The sequence below is a fragment of the Bison bison genome, unplaced genomic scaffold (genome assembly GCF_000754665.1).
Source record: "Bison bison bison isolate TAMUID 2011002044 unplaced genomic scaffold, Bison_UMD1.0 scf7180017864075, whole genome shotgun sequence".
Taxonomy (NCBI): Eukaryota; Metazoa; Chordata; class Mammalia; order Artiodactyla; family Bovidae; genus Bison; species Bison bison.
Window position 1 is genome coordinate 1,476,134 of NW_011494647.1, and position 19,034 is coordinate 1,495,167.

At 39.1% G+C, this 19,034-nt stretch overlaps 1 protein-coding gene across 1 annotated transcript; it reads right to left on the reverse strand.

The window, feature by feature from the left end:
* Positions 1-6,211: 6,211 nt before the first annotated feature.
* On the reverse strand, positions 6,212-8,475 carry KIF2B (kinesin family member 2B). The gene has a single exon (XM_010837490.1). The coding sequence runs from the start codon at positions 8,370-8,372 to the stop codon at positions 6,321-6,323; it is 2,052 nt and encodes a 683-aa protein (XP_010835792.1). The 5' UTR covers positions 8,373-8,475; the 3' UTR covers positions 6,212-6,320.
* Between the last annotated feature and the right edge of the window lie 10,559 nt (positions 8,476-19,034).

A 19,034-nucleotide genomic window follows, 5' to 3' on the forward strand; every position in this document is an offset into this window, starting at 1 on the left:
GTCAACTTGGTTCAATATCTTCTACAAGCCACTGTTTTTTATAATTTCTGAGATTACTTTAAGATTAGAAAGAAAATGCCATAAATATAGAAAAAAATCACTTTTTAGATAAAATACATGTTAAGATTTTCTGTCAACAGTTTCTTTCCTGGGGAATAAAAAGAATTGCACAAAATATTCATAAATGATAGGTTTGCCTTGAGGATAATATTCAACACTTTGAATAGCAATTTTGACACTTATTTAGTAAGCAACACATGCTAGAAACTATGTTTCTGTTATTAGAATGATATTTTAAATCAGTAATCAAATTGAAAAGGAAAAATAATTCTCATTTAATCAGCATGTAAATATTTATCTAGGACTATCATACTATTTCATTATGTAGATTGTTAAGAATAACCTTACTGAGACGACCAATAGAATAATAGTATAAAAAACTTACTATCACATTAATGGTGCAAATGAGAATTTGAAATTTTAAAGCCCTAAGTTCAGTATTTTAAAAGCAGTTTTGTTAAGTGTAAGTTCAGGCAGCAAGTCAAAATAAGTGTGTCCACTACAAGAATGAAGACAAGCTACTTTAACTAATAGTAAAGCATAACTTGTAATTGGTATGTCAACTTTTTTGTGTGCAAGTTTCCGAAGAACTGAAAGTATTTACCATTCTTGCTTTAGAAGCTTTGACATTTTCTGAAAAATATTAAAGCATTAATTTACTTTGCAATCCTCTTTGTTAACTTCAAGTCATCTGTGTGAACTGTCAGCAACTCTCTTTTAGTAGACCCCAATTAACTTACTTTCTGAGTTTTTTCATTTATATAATATCTTATTTTCTAATATTCATATTAAATGTTATGCTTTGTGTTTTGAGACAATTTCAAGTACCAGGTATATTCTTAGAAAAAAAAAATTAACACTAGTGGAAGTATGAATGTGTACTTGTTAAGGAAGAATGGCAACTCAACAGAAATAATTATGCTAAGACTGATTTGTTAGCAATTGCTTTTTTACTAAAAGAGAAATTTTTAAGTTTTACTCTGCAGATATAAGACTCCATGGGAAAAAAATATATAACCATACATGTAAAACTGTATGTATATGTATGTGCATTCACACAAAATAAATAAATTTGTGTACACAGTCTTTCCAGTGGAGGAGTTAAGTATATCTACAGGTTTTGCTCTAAAAAATTTGGGCCATTTGTGCTCAACTTCCAAATCTGTAATAGACAAGCAAAAATAAGATAAAAAGCCACTAGATGACTCAGTGGTAAAGCATCTGCCTGCCAATGCAGGAGGTGCAGGAGACATGGGTTCAATCTCTGGGTCCAGAAGATACCTTGGAGGAGGAAAAGGCAACCCCCCTCCAGTACTTTTGCCTGGAGAATGCTATGGACAGAGGAGACTGGCAGTCTACAGTCCATAGGGTCACAAAGAGTTGAACATGACTGAGACTGAGCAAATATATATATATATACTCATATATATATATATATTCACATATATATATTCATATATATATATTCATATATATATGAATATATATATATTCATATATATATATATATATGGCAAATGATACATTCAGCATTAGCCTGTAGCCTTTGTAACCACTTCCCTAACTTAGTTACTTATGTTGATATGCTGCTCTTATTTGCTTGCTAAACTTAACGTAGAATAAAAACTCTCTTTAGCTTGGTTGAGATTGATTAGAATTTATTGTAAGAAATGTTATTGATATGTAGTTTTTTCTACAATATTATGTATAAAATGCATAAATAATGTTTTATATATATATATATATCAACAAATTATCAAGCTACATTATTAAGGGCACAACAAAGTTAAAATTACCAAATACAACAGTTTAGGAAGGCGTAAAACAACAAAGAGACATCACTTTGCTGACAAAGGTCCATATAGTAAAAGCTATGGTTTTCCCAATAGTTGTGTATCCATGTGAGAGTTGGACCATAAAGAAGGTTGAGCATTGAAGAATTGATGCTTTCGAACAGTGTGGTGCTGGAGAAGACTCTTGAGAGTCCCTTGAACAGTAAGGAGATCAAACCAGTCAATCCTAAAGGAAATCCATCCTGATTATTCATTGGCAGTGACCATTGGCAGGATTGATGATGAAACAGAAGCTCCAGAACTTTGGCTACCTGATACTAAGAGCTGACTCACTGGAAAAGACCCTGATGCTGGGAAAGATTGAAGGTGAGAGAAGGGGATGACAGAGGATGACATGGTTGCATGGCATCATCAACTCAATGGACATGAGTTTCAGCAAACTCTGGGAGATACTGAAGGATGGGGAAGCCTGGTGTGCTGAAGCCTATGGGGTCACAAAGAGTAGATCACGACTGAGCTACTGAACAACAACAACAACAAACCAAAGGAAGTCAGGACATAAAGGAACAGAGATCTATAGAGATGGAATACAGATTAGCATTGTCTAGGGATAGGAAGTAGGAGGTAGCTCAGAGGTAAAAGAATCCACCTGACAATGCAGGAGACACTGGAGAGGTGGGCTCCTGGGTTGATTACTTGGTCAGGAAGATTCCCTGGAGGTGGAAATGGCAACTCATTCCAGTATTCTTGCCTGGAAAAATCTCAAGGACAGAGGGGCCTGGAGGGTTACAGTCCATGGAATCTCAAAGAGTCAGACATGACTGAGCATGCACACATTCCACTGTACAAATAACCAGTAAGCATATGTAAAGATGTTCAGCATTAGTCATTAGGAGAAAAAAAATTGAAACCATAATGAGATACTTTAGCACACACATCAGAAAGTGTAAAGTTAGAGCTTTAAAGCTAATAATACTAAATGTAGGCAAACACAAAATGCTGGTGGTTGTCTAAAATTAAAACAAGTCCTTTGGAAAACTCCTTGGCTTGACCTATTATGTTGATTATACATATATTATGGATCCAAGAATTCCTTTCCTAGGCCTCTTAACATATAAATGTTCACCAAAGAACACATATAATAATGCTCATACATCATTATTAATTGCTTAAAGCAGAATAACTTAAGTTTCCTCAAGAGTAAATTTTATAAAATATGAGCTATTTATGCAATGGAACACTATAGAACAATGTAAAAATGACAAGTCACAGATGATTTTGAATAAAAAAAATAAAACAGAGATGCAAGAGTACCTAGTATATGATCCTACCCATATTCAAAAAGTACAGTTTTTCTCTAAAGAGGGAAACTTATCTATGATGATTTTGGTCAGAATACTCCTTACCTTTGATTAGAAAATGAGTGAAATGATCCAGGAACACTGGTTATATTCTCTATCTGGTTAAGTGTGGTGGTCATTTAGGAATATTCACTTCATAAACATTTGTGGAATTGTATAGTTAAGATTTATGCACTTCGCTGTTATACTTCTTTAAAAATAAAATACAAAAAAAATGATATTATTGGTATTAGGATGTTGAAACTCCTAGCAGACTATTAACTTTTATGTGTGGTAGAGAGCAAGGGGAGATGTGTGTCGTAATAGAATAAGGACAATGACAATAATAAGAATAAAAATGAGTGAGTCTTTGGAATAAAAAAATAGGAGAGCAGAATGAAAATAAAATCACTGTCTAATCTTTTGAAATAGGTGAGATAATTACCCAGGTTCATATAGAAAGAACTAGCTCAGTGTAGCTAAATTACTTGCCTAAAATCACAGATATCTGTATTATAGAACTGGGATTAGACTCTTAAAACCAGTTCTAAGATCTTATTCTTAACTGGGATGTGATTAACCCCATCTTTTTCACTAATTACAAAAGCACTGATTAAAAACATCTCATTTTGAAGGGAAGGCTATCATTTGTTAAGGGATGATAGAGTTCGTTCCAAAGTTCTGTTTGGTTTAATGATAATAATATATGGCTTTACCTATGAAACTGTTCTCCTCAGAATTAGACTTGACCCCACCGTGGCCAGACTGAAACTCAGCCAAAACCCACAGTAATGAAACTCAGGTTCTTGATGTCTCATTGCAGAACGAATTCAGTGAGAGACAAAGTGATAGATAAGAAAAGGATTTATTCAGAGAGAAACACACTCCACAGATAGAGTGTGGGCCATCACAGAGGGCAAGTATGGTGGCCTTGAAATGTGGTGTGGTTAGTTTTAATGGGCTGGGTAATTTCATAAGCTAATGAGTGGGAGGATTATTCCAACTATTTTGGGGAAGGGATGGAGATTTACAGGAATTGGGCCACCACCCACTTTTTGGTCTTTTGATGGTGCCCGGGAACTGCCACAGTGTCTCTGGGTGTACCATTTATCTCACTGATTAAAGGTCAAGGTCCAATGGAAGTTGACTTATCTTCAGCCTGTTTGATTCTAATCTGTTTATATTGTGTCCTTAGAGTATATCATTCTTCCAAAAGTTGTTCCTTACCCCCTCCCCTCCTGTTTTAACAGAGGGAAAAAATATCTAATAGCCATAATATCGATTAACTACTGAGGACCATGTTTCCAAAGATCCTGATGAAACCAGGATGAAACCCGATGGCTTTTGCTAGGACATTACCATTCTATTCCTCTGTCACTGGGACTTTCCAGGAAAGAATACTGGAGTGGGTTGCCATTTCCTTCTCTGGGGGATCTTCCCCACCCAGGAACTGAACCCACATCTTGTGTCTCCTCCATTGCAGGTGGATTCCTTACCTGCTGAGCCATCTGGGAAGCCCACTCTCTGGCAGAAGTGTTGGTTTTCCTTTGTAACAGTAAGGCCTCTGCAGTTTTGGAGGAAAATATTTGAAAAGAATAGGCACATCTGCCAAAAGTAGTAAAGGAATTTGGGCACTAACTTTTTTGTGTTTCAGGTTTCCCTACTCCACCATTCAATTTCTTTGCAAATAATTCATTTTTTTTTTCTTCAAAAAAGAGTTTGGAACTGCTAGACTTGGAACCAAAAGATCTTTATTATAGCATTCCAGAAGTGTTTGCTGAAGGTAAGTGTGCATTAGATTATTTATTATATTTATATTTACATATCAAATTAGCTGCTGCTTCTTTTTGCGAAAGAATGGACTTTGTGATCCTTGAATCAGGAAAATATTCTCATTATACAATTAAACTAGGGCAATGATATTTACCACATTCTTACTACATTCCCTATGCAGTCTTAATGGGAAACGCCCCACTTCAGGACAGAACTTTCCTATTTTTCTGGCTTATTCACTACCCTAACTCCTAACTTGATGGGACAAAGCTTTTTATAGGAATCACGTAAGCACAAAATTTGGTAAGGTGAGAAGAAAAAAAAAAAAAAAGAAAGAAAACAAAACATTAAGACACTATAGTTAGTAATGCAATGCTTCTGCAACACAACACTTAATTTTATCACTCCCAGGAAGCACAGTACTTTGTGATTTCACCTCAAAGATTAAAAATAAAATCTTCTCAATTCTAGGCTCTCATACAAAACCTCAAAGAAAATCTCTCCCTGCTCCACTCCCACCTCCCTAGTATATCTAGAGCTTAGAAACCATTTGAATCTACCCACCAGTGTAGGAGAAAAAGACTCGTGCAAAGGCATTATTGCTGCTGCTAAGTCCAACTCTGTGCGACCCCATAGACGGCAGCCCACCAGGCTCCCCCGTCCCTGAGATTCTCCAGGCAAGAACACTGGAGTGGGTTGCCATTTCCTTCTCTAATGCATGAAAGTGAAAAGTGAAAGTGAAGTCCCTCAGTCCTGTCTGACTCTTAGCGACCCCATGGACTGGAGTCCACCAGGCTCCTCCATCCACAGGATTTTCCAGGCAAGAGTACTGGAGTGGGTTGCCATTGCCTTCTCCTTCTCAACCCCAGTACTACTGATATTTTCAACAGGATCATTATTTGTTATATATTTGATTTGATATATATTTTGATTTGTTATATATTTGACTTTATATATATATTATCTGATAATAATTTCAACAGGATAATTATTTGAAGGCTATTCCGTGTATTGTAGGATGTTTAACAGCATCTCTGGCCTTCTACTAGTATCATTCTATACTCTAGTATCCTAGTGATAGTCTAGTACCACCACTCTTCTCATACCCAATTCTGACAAATGAAAATGTTTCCAGACATTGCCAATTGTCCCTAGGGAGTAAAATGGTTCCAAGTCACAAACCACTGTCCTACAGAATAAAAATAAATTACAGAAATACAGAAGAAAAAAAAAAGAGGACATTTCTCACAGCCATATTTAAAGAGGTTTTAAACCTTCCAGGAGGATCTTTCTATCCAGATCATTTAGACAATTTTCCTTTATAAGAAACTTAGAAACTGCAGCACTGTATTCATCATTTCAGGTCTGATCTCTCACCATTGACTTCACCATGCCTGCTCTCCTTTTGAAGGTCAGCTTGTAATAATTTCAGTTTCCTTCGAATCTCAGTCAGAATATCTATTTTCTTCTCCAAAATGGACAATAACTGGGCAATGCAAAAGTCAACATTGCAGTTTACTTCATCAGATGTATCCTGGATTTTATTATCTGGCCATTGGCTTGCTTCCTTCCAGGAAATTGTTGTATCCACTAATGGAGAGGACAGCACTTTGATTTCTTCAGTCTCTTTCTCCTCCTCACTCTGTAGGCAAGGTAGTCTAATAAATTCATCCCCCTGAAGGGATATTTCTGAATTTCTAATGTGATTTTCCAACACCCTTGGCATTTCACGTTCAGCAGGATAAAGACAATGATGGCAAGGCCTTAAATTTAGAGTTATTTCTTTTACTCTATTTGCATATCTTAAAGTGTTGAGGGTATTTTCACAAGAGGCCATCCCTGGAGAGATAGTAGCAATCATGCAAGTGGAGGAGTTCTGGCCTATAAAGGAGTCCCGGAGCACCTGTGTGAGCTTGCTGGCTCTGAATGGGGTATGAGACTTGTTCTGACCCAAAGCTCGGATGCATTCTTTGAGTGCCAGGAGACTCTTATTAATCTCTGCTCCTTCCAGCTGTCTTTTCCGGTTGGCCTTGGCAGTATCTGCTCCTCTTTCATTCCCAGCTAAGTCAACAAGGGAAAACTTGCCATGCAGTTTCCCTCGAGACTTTAAAATGATCTGGAACACTGCGTGGCTCCTGGAAGAGTGGGCATTGACTGCTGTCTGTCCTGAAGTCCGGCAACTGTTCCCTAGTTCCACGAGGTTCAGCATGTCTTCCACACAACACACTTCCTGCTCCTGCAGCCCGACTACCTGGATTTGTTGACTGCCATCCTCAAGGACTTGCAGCTTCTTCTTCCAGTTCAACAAGTCATACACCTTTCCCCCATAAATCTCAAAAAACGTCCCATAGACTTTGAGGTTCAGCTTCTCATAAGCGGAAGTTTTCAGTAAGAGGAAAACATCCTGCGCCACCATAGCGTAAATGCCTTTAGAACAATCTTGGTCTCTTCCCGAAAAGCCTCCGCCCATAGTGTGCGTTTTCCCGCTGCCTGTCTGTCCATAGGCAAAGCAGGTGGCCATGCCATGGCGGAAGATGGACTCAACCAACGGCTGGGCAGTAAATTGATACACCAACTCGTTGGAGGCGGTGTCGTCAAAAGCGTGGTCGAAGCAAAAGGTCTGGTTCTCCAGGTAGCGAGTGAGGTCCACCTTCTGCTTGGACTCGTGCACCATGACCACGTTGTCCGAGGGGATGGTGACGATATCTAGGTCCTCCCGCGTGGCCTCCTGCCGGTTGAGAGGCCGCTTCCTCACACAGACGCAGATGCGGCGGCCGTCCCGCGGCTCAGGGCCGGAAATGCGGCCCCCGCGCAGGCGCCGGCGGCACTCCTCGATCAGGCGCCGGATCTCATAGTGGGCATTTCCAGTATCTGCGTCCCGGGCGCGCTGGGCGCGAATCTCGCGGTGCAGCCGTCGGCGCCTCTCGCGCTGCTTCTGCAGTTTCTCAATTTCTCGTAGGCAGGCAGATTTCCGCTGCGTCATCAGGCAAGGGCTGCTGGGAACTCTCACGGCCAGGCTGTCCCCCGAGGGCGTTTCGTTTCTCTGGGGGATCTTCCCAGCCCACCGCGCGGCTGTTCGCTGGTCCCCGATAACGGAAGGGGGCGCCAGAGACACGGAGCGCGAAGCCCTGCCCTGCGCGGCGGGCCCAGCCAAGGCCAGAGCTGGATTCAGCAGGAATATGGTCTCTAAAGCAACCTTTTTGCCTTTTTTGACTCCTTTTTCGGCCCACTCTACCGTGACCCAAGCGTTGTCCCGTTTGACCTCTGTGACCACTGCGAGATGGATTCTCCCGTCGGTGCGCTGGATCGCCACGCTGATGCCCGCTTGGAGGTGTCCGAAATGCGGCTTCACAGGTGTCAAGGACGAGAGGCGCGGGGTGAGAGGGCGGAATAACTGGCTGGCCATAGCGCGTGATGGAGGTGTCAGGGCTCGCCCCCTGCCTTGTGGTTGGAGCAGCAGGACCGGAGCCCAGATCAGTCTGAAGCTCCCAGAGTACTGAGTGCGCGCCTGGTTTGCACCTGCCTTTGTGAGCACTAGGCCTTGGCCTGGAGCCATTTGCGTCACAAAGGGATGGGGAGAAAAGGCAGCGGAGCCTGGGACATCTAGTGGAGAGTGCCGGGGTGGGGGGTGGAAATCACTTCTCTCATGATGCTAGGTGCTAGGTGCAGAAGCAGCTGGAATAGAGCAATTGCCCTCTGTCACTGAGACTATAGCACTAAGAATTGGGAGTAGGGTGTGTATTCCACGGATATTTGTGCCTACGATTCAAAAATATCCATTTTCTCCTGCAGTCTTGACCTGCAATCTCAAAGCTAAGTGCTTTGAGTTTGAGATCCAGTGAATGTTACCTTTAGCTTCACAACCTTCCAGTGAACAGTGGGAACAAGGAAGGTAGAGCTGTTTGCAAATTACAGTCTTCAAGGAGAGGATCCCAGACAGATTTCCTCAGACTTGGCATCTTTCTTCTGTCCCTCCCCTGCTTCACAACTTAACAATCACAACTTAAAGTTATTCCTTTTTAATGGTGATTTCTCATTACAAAATCAAAATGAGTTGACTGGAATGGGTTCTGGTGGTAATTTGCTAATATGAAACTTCCTTTGGTGCAGCATCTGGGTTTGCAAACGTAAGATGTTTATCACATTCTGAGTGGCTCTGACAGCTATAAAGTGAGTTGTACTCATTGCAGTCACCACTATTTTTTAGATTATTTCAGTAATTAACTTTCCAAACTCCTTCAGTAATTACACTTCTGGCCTCATTATCCATAATTTGGCAAGGAGTGGTGTTTGGTGGAAAGAGGTACTTCATCTTATACCCACTCCTTACCCTACAGTGTATATGTGTCCTTGAGGAGTTGTGGGTGGGCCAAGGGGGGCTTGTGGAGTGGGAGATGGGAAGGCAGCTAAAATGCTCAGAGGCAGTATATTCTGGCAAGGTTGCAATTTTTTTTTTTCTACAAAAAACAACAAAATTTACATCAACTGCCAGGAAGGCCAAGAGGATTAAGGTGACACTTTGTGTTGAACTTTCTTTTCCCCCAAGTGCCACATTGCCTTTTGGGCCCTGAGTGGGGGGAGGGGGGTGTTGGTAATTGCATGGACAGTTTCATAGTAGCATGAAGTGGCCTTACAACTCTCCCTGGGACCTAGTAACATATGGAAATAAGTTCTTATAAACTGATTTTTTTTTAAGTGGAAATTTTTTGAAAAGAAATTTTTTTTTAAAAAGAAGTTGCAGGGGAGTGTTATTGGATAAGTTGGGTAATTATCTCCCTTCAGGTAGATAGTGAATGTCAATGAAAGGATGGGAGAGAGGGTTTTACCTAGTCACGATTTTATGATTATTAGTTTTATTTGCCCAATTATTGACATATAAAGTTATGCTTTAAATCATTTTTCTTTTTTGGTCTAAAGGACTTTAGTGAAATGTTTTAATCTCTCTTTTTTATTAATTTAAATTATTATTTTTGGAATACTGCTGCTTTAGAGTGCTTAATAGTTTTTTTTTTTTTTTTTAATCTTTACTTTTGAAAAAGCTAGTCCTCTCTCAAAATTATGAAATCTAGAGCTTCTCTCAGTTAGCTCTATTTTTACAACTAAACCAGTAGCTTTGCAGATGGCTAGGTCTGTGGGGAGGTGCACAAATCAGAGACTAAAGTTTAATTTGCTGTCAAGCATACCCATAAAGTTCTTTTTAGCCATTTCAGGGGTTTTCCCCCTCAGTTCTCTTCTCTCTTAAGTAATTTCCTTTGGGTATCTCATTTGTTACCACAATTTAATTTTTTTTAATTTGGAGATTCATATATATATATAGAGAGAGAGAGAGAGAAGAAAGGAGAGAGACATACCTCTTAGGTGTTTTGAATTTCCCTTAGTCACTTTAGCATCTAACCACTAACAGAAGTGTGAAATAGACCTTTGACTTCTTCTTCCTCTTCAGCCCATGCTGATTTGCAGTTAGGTAGTCCTTGCCCAGTCTCTAGAATTCTTCTGTAACTGGCATCTTTTAGTCTCCCAGCCAATTATTGTATCATCTTATTTCCATGGGCAATTTCATCCAGTGAGGAACTCAACCTATTTCTCACATTGCCCCTAGAGTTAATTTAATTACTTGCTTACAGATGTTTTAGTAGCTCTCTATCGTCTTAATACAATACACATTCCAGAAGAGGGAACGTCATGCAGTATGCCATCTTGCAGTACTTTTTCGTCCTCAAACTTTCCCACTGTCCACAGGTAGTCTAAAGTTGAGCAATACTGAGGATCTCGAGGTTCTTCAAGCATGACATTTTCTTTCAAATTACTAATGTCTAGTCCAGTGGTTCTCAGTGTTATGGTACATGAAACTCACCTACAGAGCTTGTTAGAACACAGATTGTTGGGCCCCATCCTAGAGGTTCTGATTTAGTGAGTCTGAGGTATGAAACTGAGAATTTGCATATCTGACAAGTTCTCAGGTGAAGCTGATACTACCCAGGTCTGGGACACACACTTTGAGAAGTACTTTTTCTGTCCTCTGACTGAAATAGCCTCTCTATACCACCTTGTTTCTTTGAAATCTCCAGTCACACACACACACACAGATATATACATATATGAAATGCTTACCATATTCTATTTCCTATGTCAAAGGAACCTTATTCTCAAGGAACTATTCACATTTTGTTCTATGTAGCAGCTAAGAAGCCCATGCCTTAACAAACAACTGATATAACAATGACTTCATTTGGAATCCCCTTTGTTCAAAAGCCATAAATATAGAGGTATAGGGTAGTGTGGGAACAAGTAAGCACAGGAGATGAGTTTAGTATTTTCATTATTAATTACAAGTGTATTCCCCAGCTGGGGTCTGCCAGAGTTACTTTATAGGAGGCAATGTTATTTCTAATCTCATTTTAGATACAAACCTCCCAGGAGAAATGCATCAAATAAGTGCCTTTCTTGCATGGTTTTAATGGACATCTAGCAGCTGTTCTGAGTGTTTGATCACCTTGGGGGTCTGTACTTTTACAGTAGATGGATGCAGTCTGAGTTTAATTTAGTTCTTCAGAGGAGCTCAGTAGATTCTCTCAAATCTTTTTTTTTTTTTAATGGGATTCATCATTTCCAATTTAAAAGTTCTTATTTTTCTCTTTGAAGAGTAGGTAGGTACCTTACTAAGTGTATGCCTTTAGAAAATGGGGGGAAAATTAACTTAAAATGGGAATAGTATTTTACCATTGCAGCTATTATCTCTGCCTTCTGACATTTCAACATCTTTTGCATGCAGTACACTTAACCAGAACAGATAAGTCCACATTTTTTTTGCCCTCTCACTGATTTAATAGGCAAGAATTGTTTCTATGACAACATCAACTCCGAGCTACCTTTTCCTAGCTTATTAAATAGCACTGCTTACCTGGAAATATTTACATGATTTCTCTATTTATCTGATGATTGTGGAAGTTAGTCTATGAAGTTAACCAAGATAGTAAGACTAACAATTGTTATTGTCTCATTTTAAATCCATTTTTGTTGATCATCTTGCAGCTTTCAGTTTGATTTAGGATGCTGAGGGAGGAAGCTTGGGTTTTGTTGATGGTCTGTATATCAGTGCTGCTGCTCTGTAACTCACACTGTAACTACAGAAATCATGTTATTCATGAAATAGTAGATGCCTTTGGAGTTCAGCTGCACCTCTTTAACTTGAAAGTCATGTGCTACATTTCTTGCCTTCAGAGTCTTCTTTAGATTACTTAATCTGCTATGGAACAAAAACAAGCAAACAAAAAAATTATAGTTTCATGAGAAATAATTTTAGGAAATTGGATATTTGTCCTAGAAAAGATTTGAGAGACAGAGTAACCTATGTTTAAAAGGCTACCCTATAGAAGAGGAATATAATTTGTCCTACTTGATTTAATGCATGTGAATGTTCAGTCATTTAAGTGCTAAACCATCAAGACTCAGTTTAGCATCACTTGTGAAACCATGTACAAGCTCCTCTGTCGTTTTTGGAAGTAAAATGCAGACTCAAGAGTTAGTGATTGGGAAACTGAAGATGTAGAAACAAAGTATAGTTTTTGGGCTGGGGAGCTGGTAACAAGTTAGACTATAATTCTGCTACATAGCAGAATCATCAAACTCACAGTTCCCTGAAAGATACAGATAGATTCCTGACACACATTCTAAATTGTTTTTACAGGAAGCAGACCCCTTCCAGAGGAAAACTGCTGACTGCAAGAACATAAACCCTAGACTAGTTGAAACCAGAAGGTTGATAATGCTTGAAACTTCACCTTGATGCCAACCAATCCCTGAATTGTCCCTGAGCTGATCACACCCTGCTCCTTGAACACTGTATAACTCCTCACTAGCATCTCCAGGGTGAGTCACATTAGCCCACTGTGGCCCCCTTTGCCTGCAAAGCAATTAAAAGCGTCTTTTTCACTTTACCCCAAACGCTGTCTCCTCCTTTATACTTGGCACTGGTGAACAGAGGCCGAGTTTCAGCAACACTTGCTTTGCTACTCTGTCTCTCTGTCTCTCTCACTCTCTCTCTCTATATACACACACAATAATCAAATCTGTTACAATATTACTTCTGTTTATGTTTCTTTTTTTTTTTTTTTTTTTTGGCTGAAGCTCAGAGTCTTAACGTCTGGACCACCAGGGAAGTCCCAGGAACACTTATCTTGAAAAACATATCTTGACATCTATTTCTCTCCTTCCTCTACATTAATTGCAATTATATGAGTTACCTTCCTCTCAGTTCCCACCTTTATTTCATACTTATTTTGATATTACATAACCATTTTTGATTAAAAGTATCTGCCTCAGCCTTTCTAGGTAAATAATTAAGGGCCTTGAGAGAAGAGAAGAATGCAGTTTATTTGTGTTTTTATACTTAGTATACGGAGAAGGCAATGGCACCCCACTCCAGTACTCTTGCCTGGAAAATCCCATGGACAGAGGAGCCTGGTAGGCTGCAGTCCATGGGGTCGCTAAGAGTCAGACACGATTGAGCGACTTCACTTTCACTTTTCACTTTCATGCATTGGAGGAGGAAATGGCAACCCACTCTAGTGTTCTTGCCTGGAGAATCCCAGGGACAGGGGAGCCTGGTGGGCTGCCGTCTGTGGGGTCCCACAGAGTCAGCCACGATTGAAGTGACTTAGCATAGCATACTTAGTATCTGAAGTATGGACTTAACCAGTTTCCTGGAATTATAAAAACTAGCACAGTAGATGGATGTTTCAGAGAGACATCAAGTCAAATAAAGGAAGGACCTCATTCAATCAGATAAATATTCAACAAATATTAATGACTGCCTCCTAAATATCAAGGTCTGAACTAAGTGCTGGATGTGAAACAGTAAAGAAAGTAGCCCTAGACTCTTCCCTCATGCAGCTTACAGCCTTGGTTTTAGAGGCATATATTTACAAACGGGGCTTTCTAGGTGGCACAGTGGTAAAGAATCCACTGGCGAATGCAGGAGGCACATGAGACGTGGGTTCAATCCCTGGGTCAGGTAGAGCCCCTGGAGTAGGATATGGTAACAACTCCAGTATTCTTTCATGGAAAATTACATGGACAGAGGAGTCTGGTGGGCTATCACGGGGTCACAAAGAGTAGGACATGACTGAGCACACATACCTAACTTGTGTGTGCATGTTAAGTCGCTTCAGTCATGTCCAACTCTTTGAAACCCAATGAGCCATAGCCCATTGGGCTCCTCTGTCCATGGGACTCTCCAGGCAAGAGTACATGGAGTGGGTTGCCATGCCCTCCTCCAAGGGATCTTCCTGACACAGGGATTGAATCCACTTCTCTTAAGTTTCCTGCATTGGGAGGCGGGTTCTTTACTACTAGTGCTACATAGCAACCACACACACACACACACACACACACACATGTATTAACAGGCACTACACATAAGTGTCTATAATACATGTATATATAATATGAATGACATTCTAATAACTACAGCAACTACAGCTGCCTTAGAGTTAAGGTCCTATTCTCCTGTTCTAAGGTATATTAAAGCAGAGATTAATCATAAACAACAACTTGTTAGGAAAGATAGCACAGACCATATTTAAATAACAGATCCAGGTGTTGGACTGAATTTGTGTTCTCAAACCTGGCTATATATCATAATTATCTGGTAATCTTGTACAAAGTACAGATTTCCTGGCTCCATCCTGATCTGCAGAATCAATCTCTAGTGGCCAAAGCCTGGGAATCTATATTACTTAAAAGCACCCCAGGTAATTCTTCTGTTACCATGCATCCAGGAGCATTGGACTGAATGCCCTGGTCTCTTTCTATTCAGAGATTTTATGAAACTATGGTTCTGTGAATAAAAAGATAAATGATCCTTTGATACGTCTGTGGCCATTGAAATTTCATTTTTAGTCCTTTGAACATTTGAAGATACTTCTCCTTCAGTAAATATGACACAATGCAGTTTTACAGGGAAAGCTACTTTTAGGTTTCTGCAAAAGGTTTACTGCAAAATCTGATCTTTGGTATTATTGTCTAACAACATGAGGTAATATTGCATGATATCAAAGCCTCATATCATTAATGGAATTTTACATTCCCTTAATGTAAAATTACATGCATATAATTTATCCCTTCCATAGTGCTTTAGAATAACATCTTGTACATAGTAGATACTTAATAAATCAAACTATTGGATACATGAGGGAAATATGTATGTCTCAGGGTACTCATGGTTTTTTATTTCTTTTGTCTACTTGCCAAGTATGTAAGGTGAATGTTCTACCAAGACTGAAAACCCTTAGGTTTGTGCCGTGTCTCAGTATGATCTCTGTAGCTGAGAGTATAAGCACTACTTATTATTGTTGGAGCCTAGTATCCACCTCTCAGAGTAATGTATATTTATTATTTTGCAACAATTTTTATATTCTTATCTAGAAATACAAAGCAAGAAGACTAAAATTCTAAGGAATAGAACATGATGTCAAAATAAACAGTTGATTACAGAAAAAGAGTATTTTCTTTAAACAATTGTTTGACTTAATAGAGATAACCAGTTGGTTAGTTTATATTTCAAGGACATGTTGTTGATCAGTTGCTCAGTTGTGACCACCTATTTGTGACCCCACGGACTCCAGCACGCCAGGCCTCCCAGTCCATCACCGTCTCCCAGAACTTACTCAAATTCAAGTTCATTGAATTGCTGATGCCATTCAACCATCTCAACCTCTGTCATCTCCTTCTCCTGCCTTCAATCTTTCCTAGCATCACAGTCTTTTCTAATGAGTCAGTTCTTTGCATCAAGTAGCCAAAGTATTAGAGCTTTGCCTTCAGCATCAGTCCTTCCAAAGAGCACTCAGGACTGATTTCCTTTACAGTGGACTGGTTGGATCTCCTTGCAGTTCAAAGGACTCTCAAGAGTCTTCTCCAACACCACACTTCAAAAGCATCAATTCTTCTGTGCTCAGCTTTCTTTATAGTCCAACTCTCACATCCATACATGACTACTGGAAACATACTACATGTGTTAGTGTTGTATAAGCTGTTAATTTTCAGGAATTATTGGGAAACCTCTAGTTATAACTATTTGCTATTAGTGAATATATGGTTTGGTAAATAAGAGATTTTTTTTTTTTATTATAGGAAGTTATAAGGAAATATGGGGTGAGATTAGGTGCTAAAATCAGCACTTTGCAAATTCTTGTTAAATAAATGAATTATTGAATAAACGAAGAAAGAAGTGATTATCAAATTATTTCCCAAATCTCAATAAGGAGTCTCTAGCCAGAGTGAACTTAAATCTAATTCAAATCACCTTGTGATATGTTTAAAAAGTATTCAGTGCTTTCCATTTCACTGCTTAAAAATTCACCTTTTATTCAAGTATTCAGCACCCTGTGTAATTTGTCCTTTGCCACTTTTTCCCTTGTTATCTTATGTCATTCTTCCTACATTAGTGTTTTGACACATCCAACTTTTTCCTAATTCAGGAACTTTTCATACCTTGCTCTACTGGGGACTGGATCCTTTCTAATCTGATCCTTACACTTAATGGCTCTGTGACTCTGTCTCTTTTGGGTTTGAATTCTGCTCCACTGCTTCCTAGTTCTGTGACCATGAGCAAATCATTCAATCTCTCTATGCCTCAGGTTTATCCATCTATAAAAGTTAGCAGTAGTATCCACCTCAAAGGAATGCATACAAATTAATGAAAAATGTGCTTAGAATGGTGCCTGCCCCACACTAAAAACTTGGTAAATGTTGCTTTTTATTACCATATTTTGTAATTACTATATTTGTTTGCTTATTTTTCTTTTTATGCTATTAGACTGTCACTGTGTAAAGAAGAGGACCAACAAGCCATAACTTTAATATGAAGAGCCTTAGACCCAGAGTAAAGACCTAGGTTGTCAGCTTAGGCATTGAAACTTGTTTGATCTTGAGCATGAAACATCACTTTTCTGAAATTCCATTTCCTCATTTCCAAAAAGAAAGAAAGAGATTAGATCAAATATGTCCATTCTTCTCTGACCATTAAGTAAGAATATTTCTAATTTTGAAATAGTTAAGCCTCATTCCAAAATGATATAAGTTATTTCTACTTTATAAAATATTCTTGAAAATGAACTTTGGTCTATCTGGTAAATAATGAGAATTCTTTGCTGAATTATGATAGAAAAACAATGACTAAAGGTTGTTTGAGAAAGTACATAGATATAAAGAATACCTACAGATGCCCAGTCACACTTAAAGGATAACGGAGGAAGAATTTATGGTGTGATAAAATAAAGCCCTGTTTAAAAAACAAATTAAAGAGTTTGATTTCAACTTGGATTTGGGCCCCCTTGGTCCATTTTTGTTTCACCAAGTTGAATGTGCATGTACAAGGACAATGATTAGATCTGTTACTTTAATGATTATTTTAAAAAGATTCCTACAAGATTTTTCTTGTCTCGGAGAATAATGACAAATGTAATTCACTTCTGTATCTGATAAAATGCTCAATGGTAAACTGGAACCAGGAGATAGATAATAGTAGCTTCATTAAAGAAAGAGAACCAGACACATAGTGAGAGGGAAAAAAAATATGTTGAATGGCTCTAATGTACTAAGCACTTTATATCTTACAAACTTTTGCTTTGAAAGTCATTTAACCTCCTCTCCTAGCTCTTCTCCTACTTCCTGCTTTCCTTATTTAATAATTAACTCTGTTCTATCAATTCTACTCCCATGGAAACCTCTTGAATCATATATTACTATTACTTCTGTCCCTGTCTTAATTTGGGCTACCATTGTCTCTTATATAACTGACAACAACCTTCTGATTTGTTCTTCTTCTTCCAGGCTTATCTCTGATCCAGCCAGTTCCATGCACTAAGCCACCCCAGTGTCAGACACTCAGTCATGTCTGACTCTTTGCAACCCCACGGACTGTAGCCCACCAGGCTCCTCTGTCCATGGGATTCTCCAGACAAGAACACTGGAGTGAGTTGCCATTCCCTCCTCCAGGGGATATTCCTGAGCCAGGGATCGAACCCAGGTCTCCCACATTTCAGGCAGACTCTTAACATCTGAACTACCAGGGAAGCCCCAAAGTCTTTTCTACACCACGCATCTGAGGCACTTTCTTGTCTTCCACAAAGTTCCCCTGACGATGCCTTTCAAAGCACTCATGCCTCCATCCTTTCCTTTCTAGGCTTCATACCATGTGTCCCACTCTTTGCTCCTGCCCCAGGATGCGCTAGACCCAGACACACTGTGGCATCATAGTGAGCATCCCACGCATCAGGTCAGGTGGACAGACGGTAGGTTCAGTAGTGATTGATTTCTGATCTTGAGGTTTAAATGCAATATGCAAATAGATTAGTATGGTGTGGGACCCATAGAAAGCTCTCTAAAAAGGCCGATCGTTGTATTTGCTTCAGTGTCCCCTCTACATAGAATTCCATACCTCCCTTATCTCTTCCTCTCCCCTGTTTCTCTTGATTATCTCCTTTGTGTGCTTCAGGTATTTTATAACACATATGTCATTTTATTTAAGAGTGTGTCCCTTAGTTCTTAAGATTGCAGTGATAATTCTCCTATGTATATCATTGTCTCTATTGGACCCCTATCTTAAATCTGCCCCTTGCATATTTTCTACAATGCAAAATAAACTTCCTGAGTGTAGGGACTTCATTTTTTACTATATTATCTCTAGTATATCATACAGATGTCACTGGAGTTTGTAACCACTTCCTTCTCCAGGGGATCTTTCCAACCCAGGGATCAAACCCTGGTGCCCTGTATTGCAGGCAGATCCTTTACCATCTAGGCCACCAGGGAAGCTCAAATATTTGTGAATGGAAAGGAGTAAAGCTAATGATAGATACTATTATGTGCCAGACCCTGAGATAAGCTTGTAACTAATGATTTACATATACATACACATACATATACATATATATGTGTAAAATATATAAATATTTTATGTAAAACTTTTTCTATACCATATATGGACAGAGGAGCCTGGAAGGCTACAGTCCATGGGGTCGCAAAAAGTCAGACAGAACTGAGGGACTAACACACATATTATATATAT

Bases quoted from the DNA above. Each gene is read 5' to 3' on its own strand.
- KIF2B (XM_010837490.1), bottom strand. From the start codon at position 8,372: ATGGCCAGCCAGTTATTCCGCCCTCTCACCCCGCGCCTCTCGTCCTTG.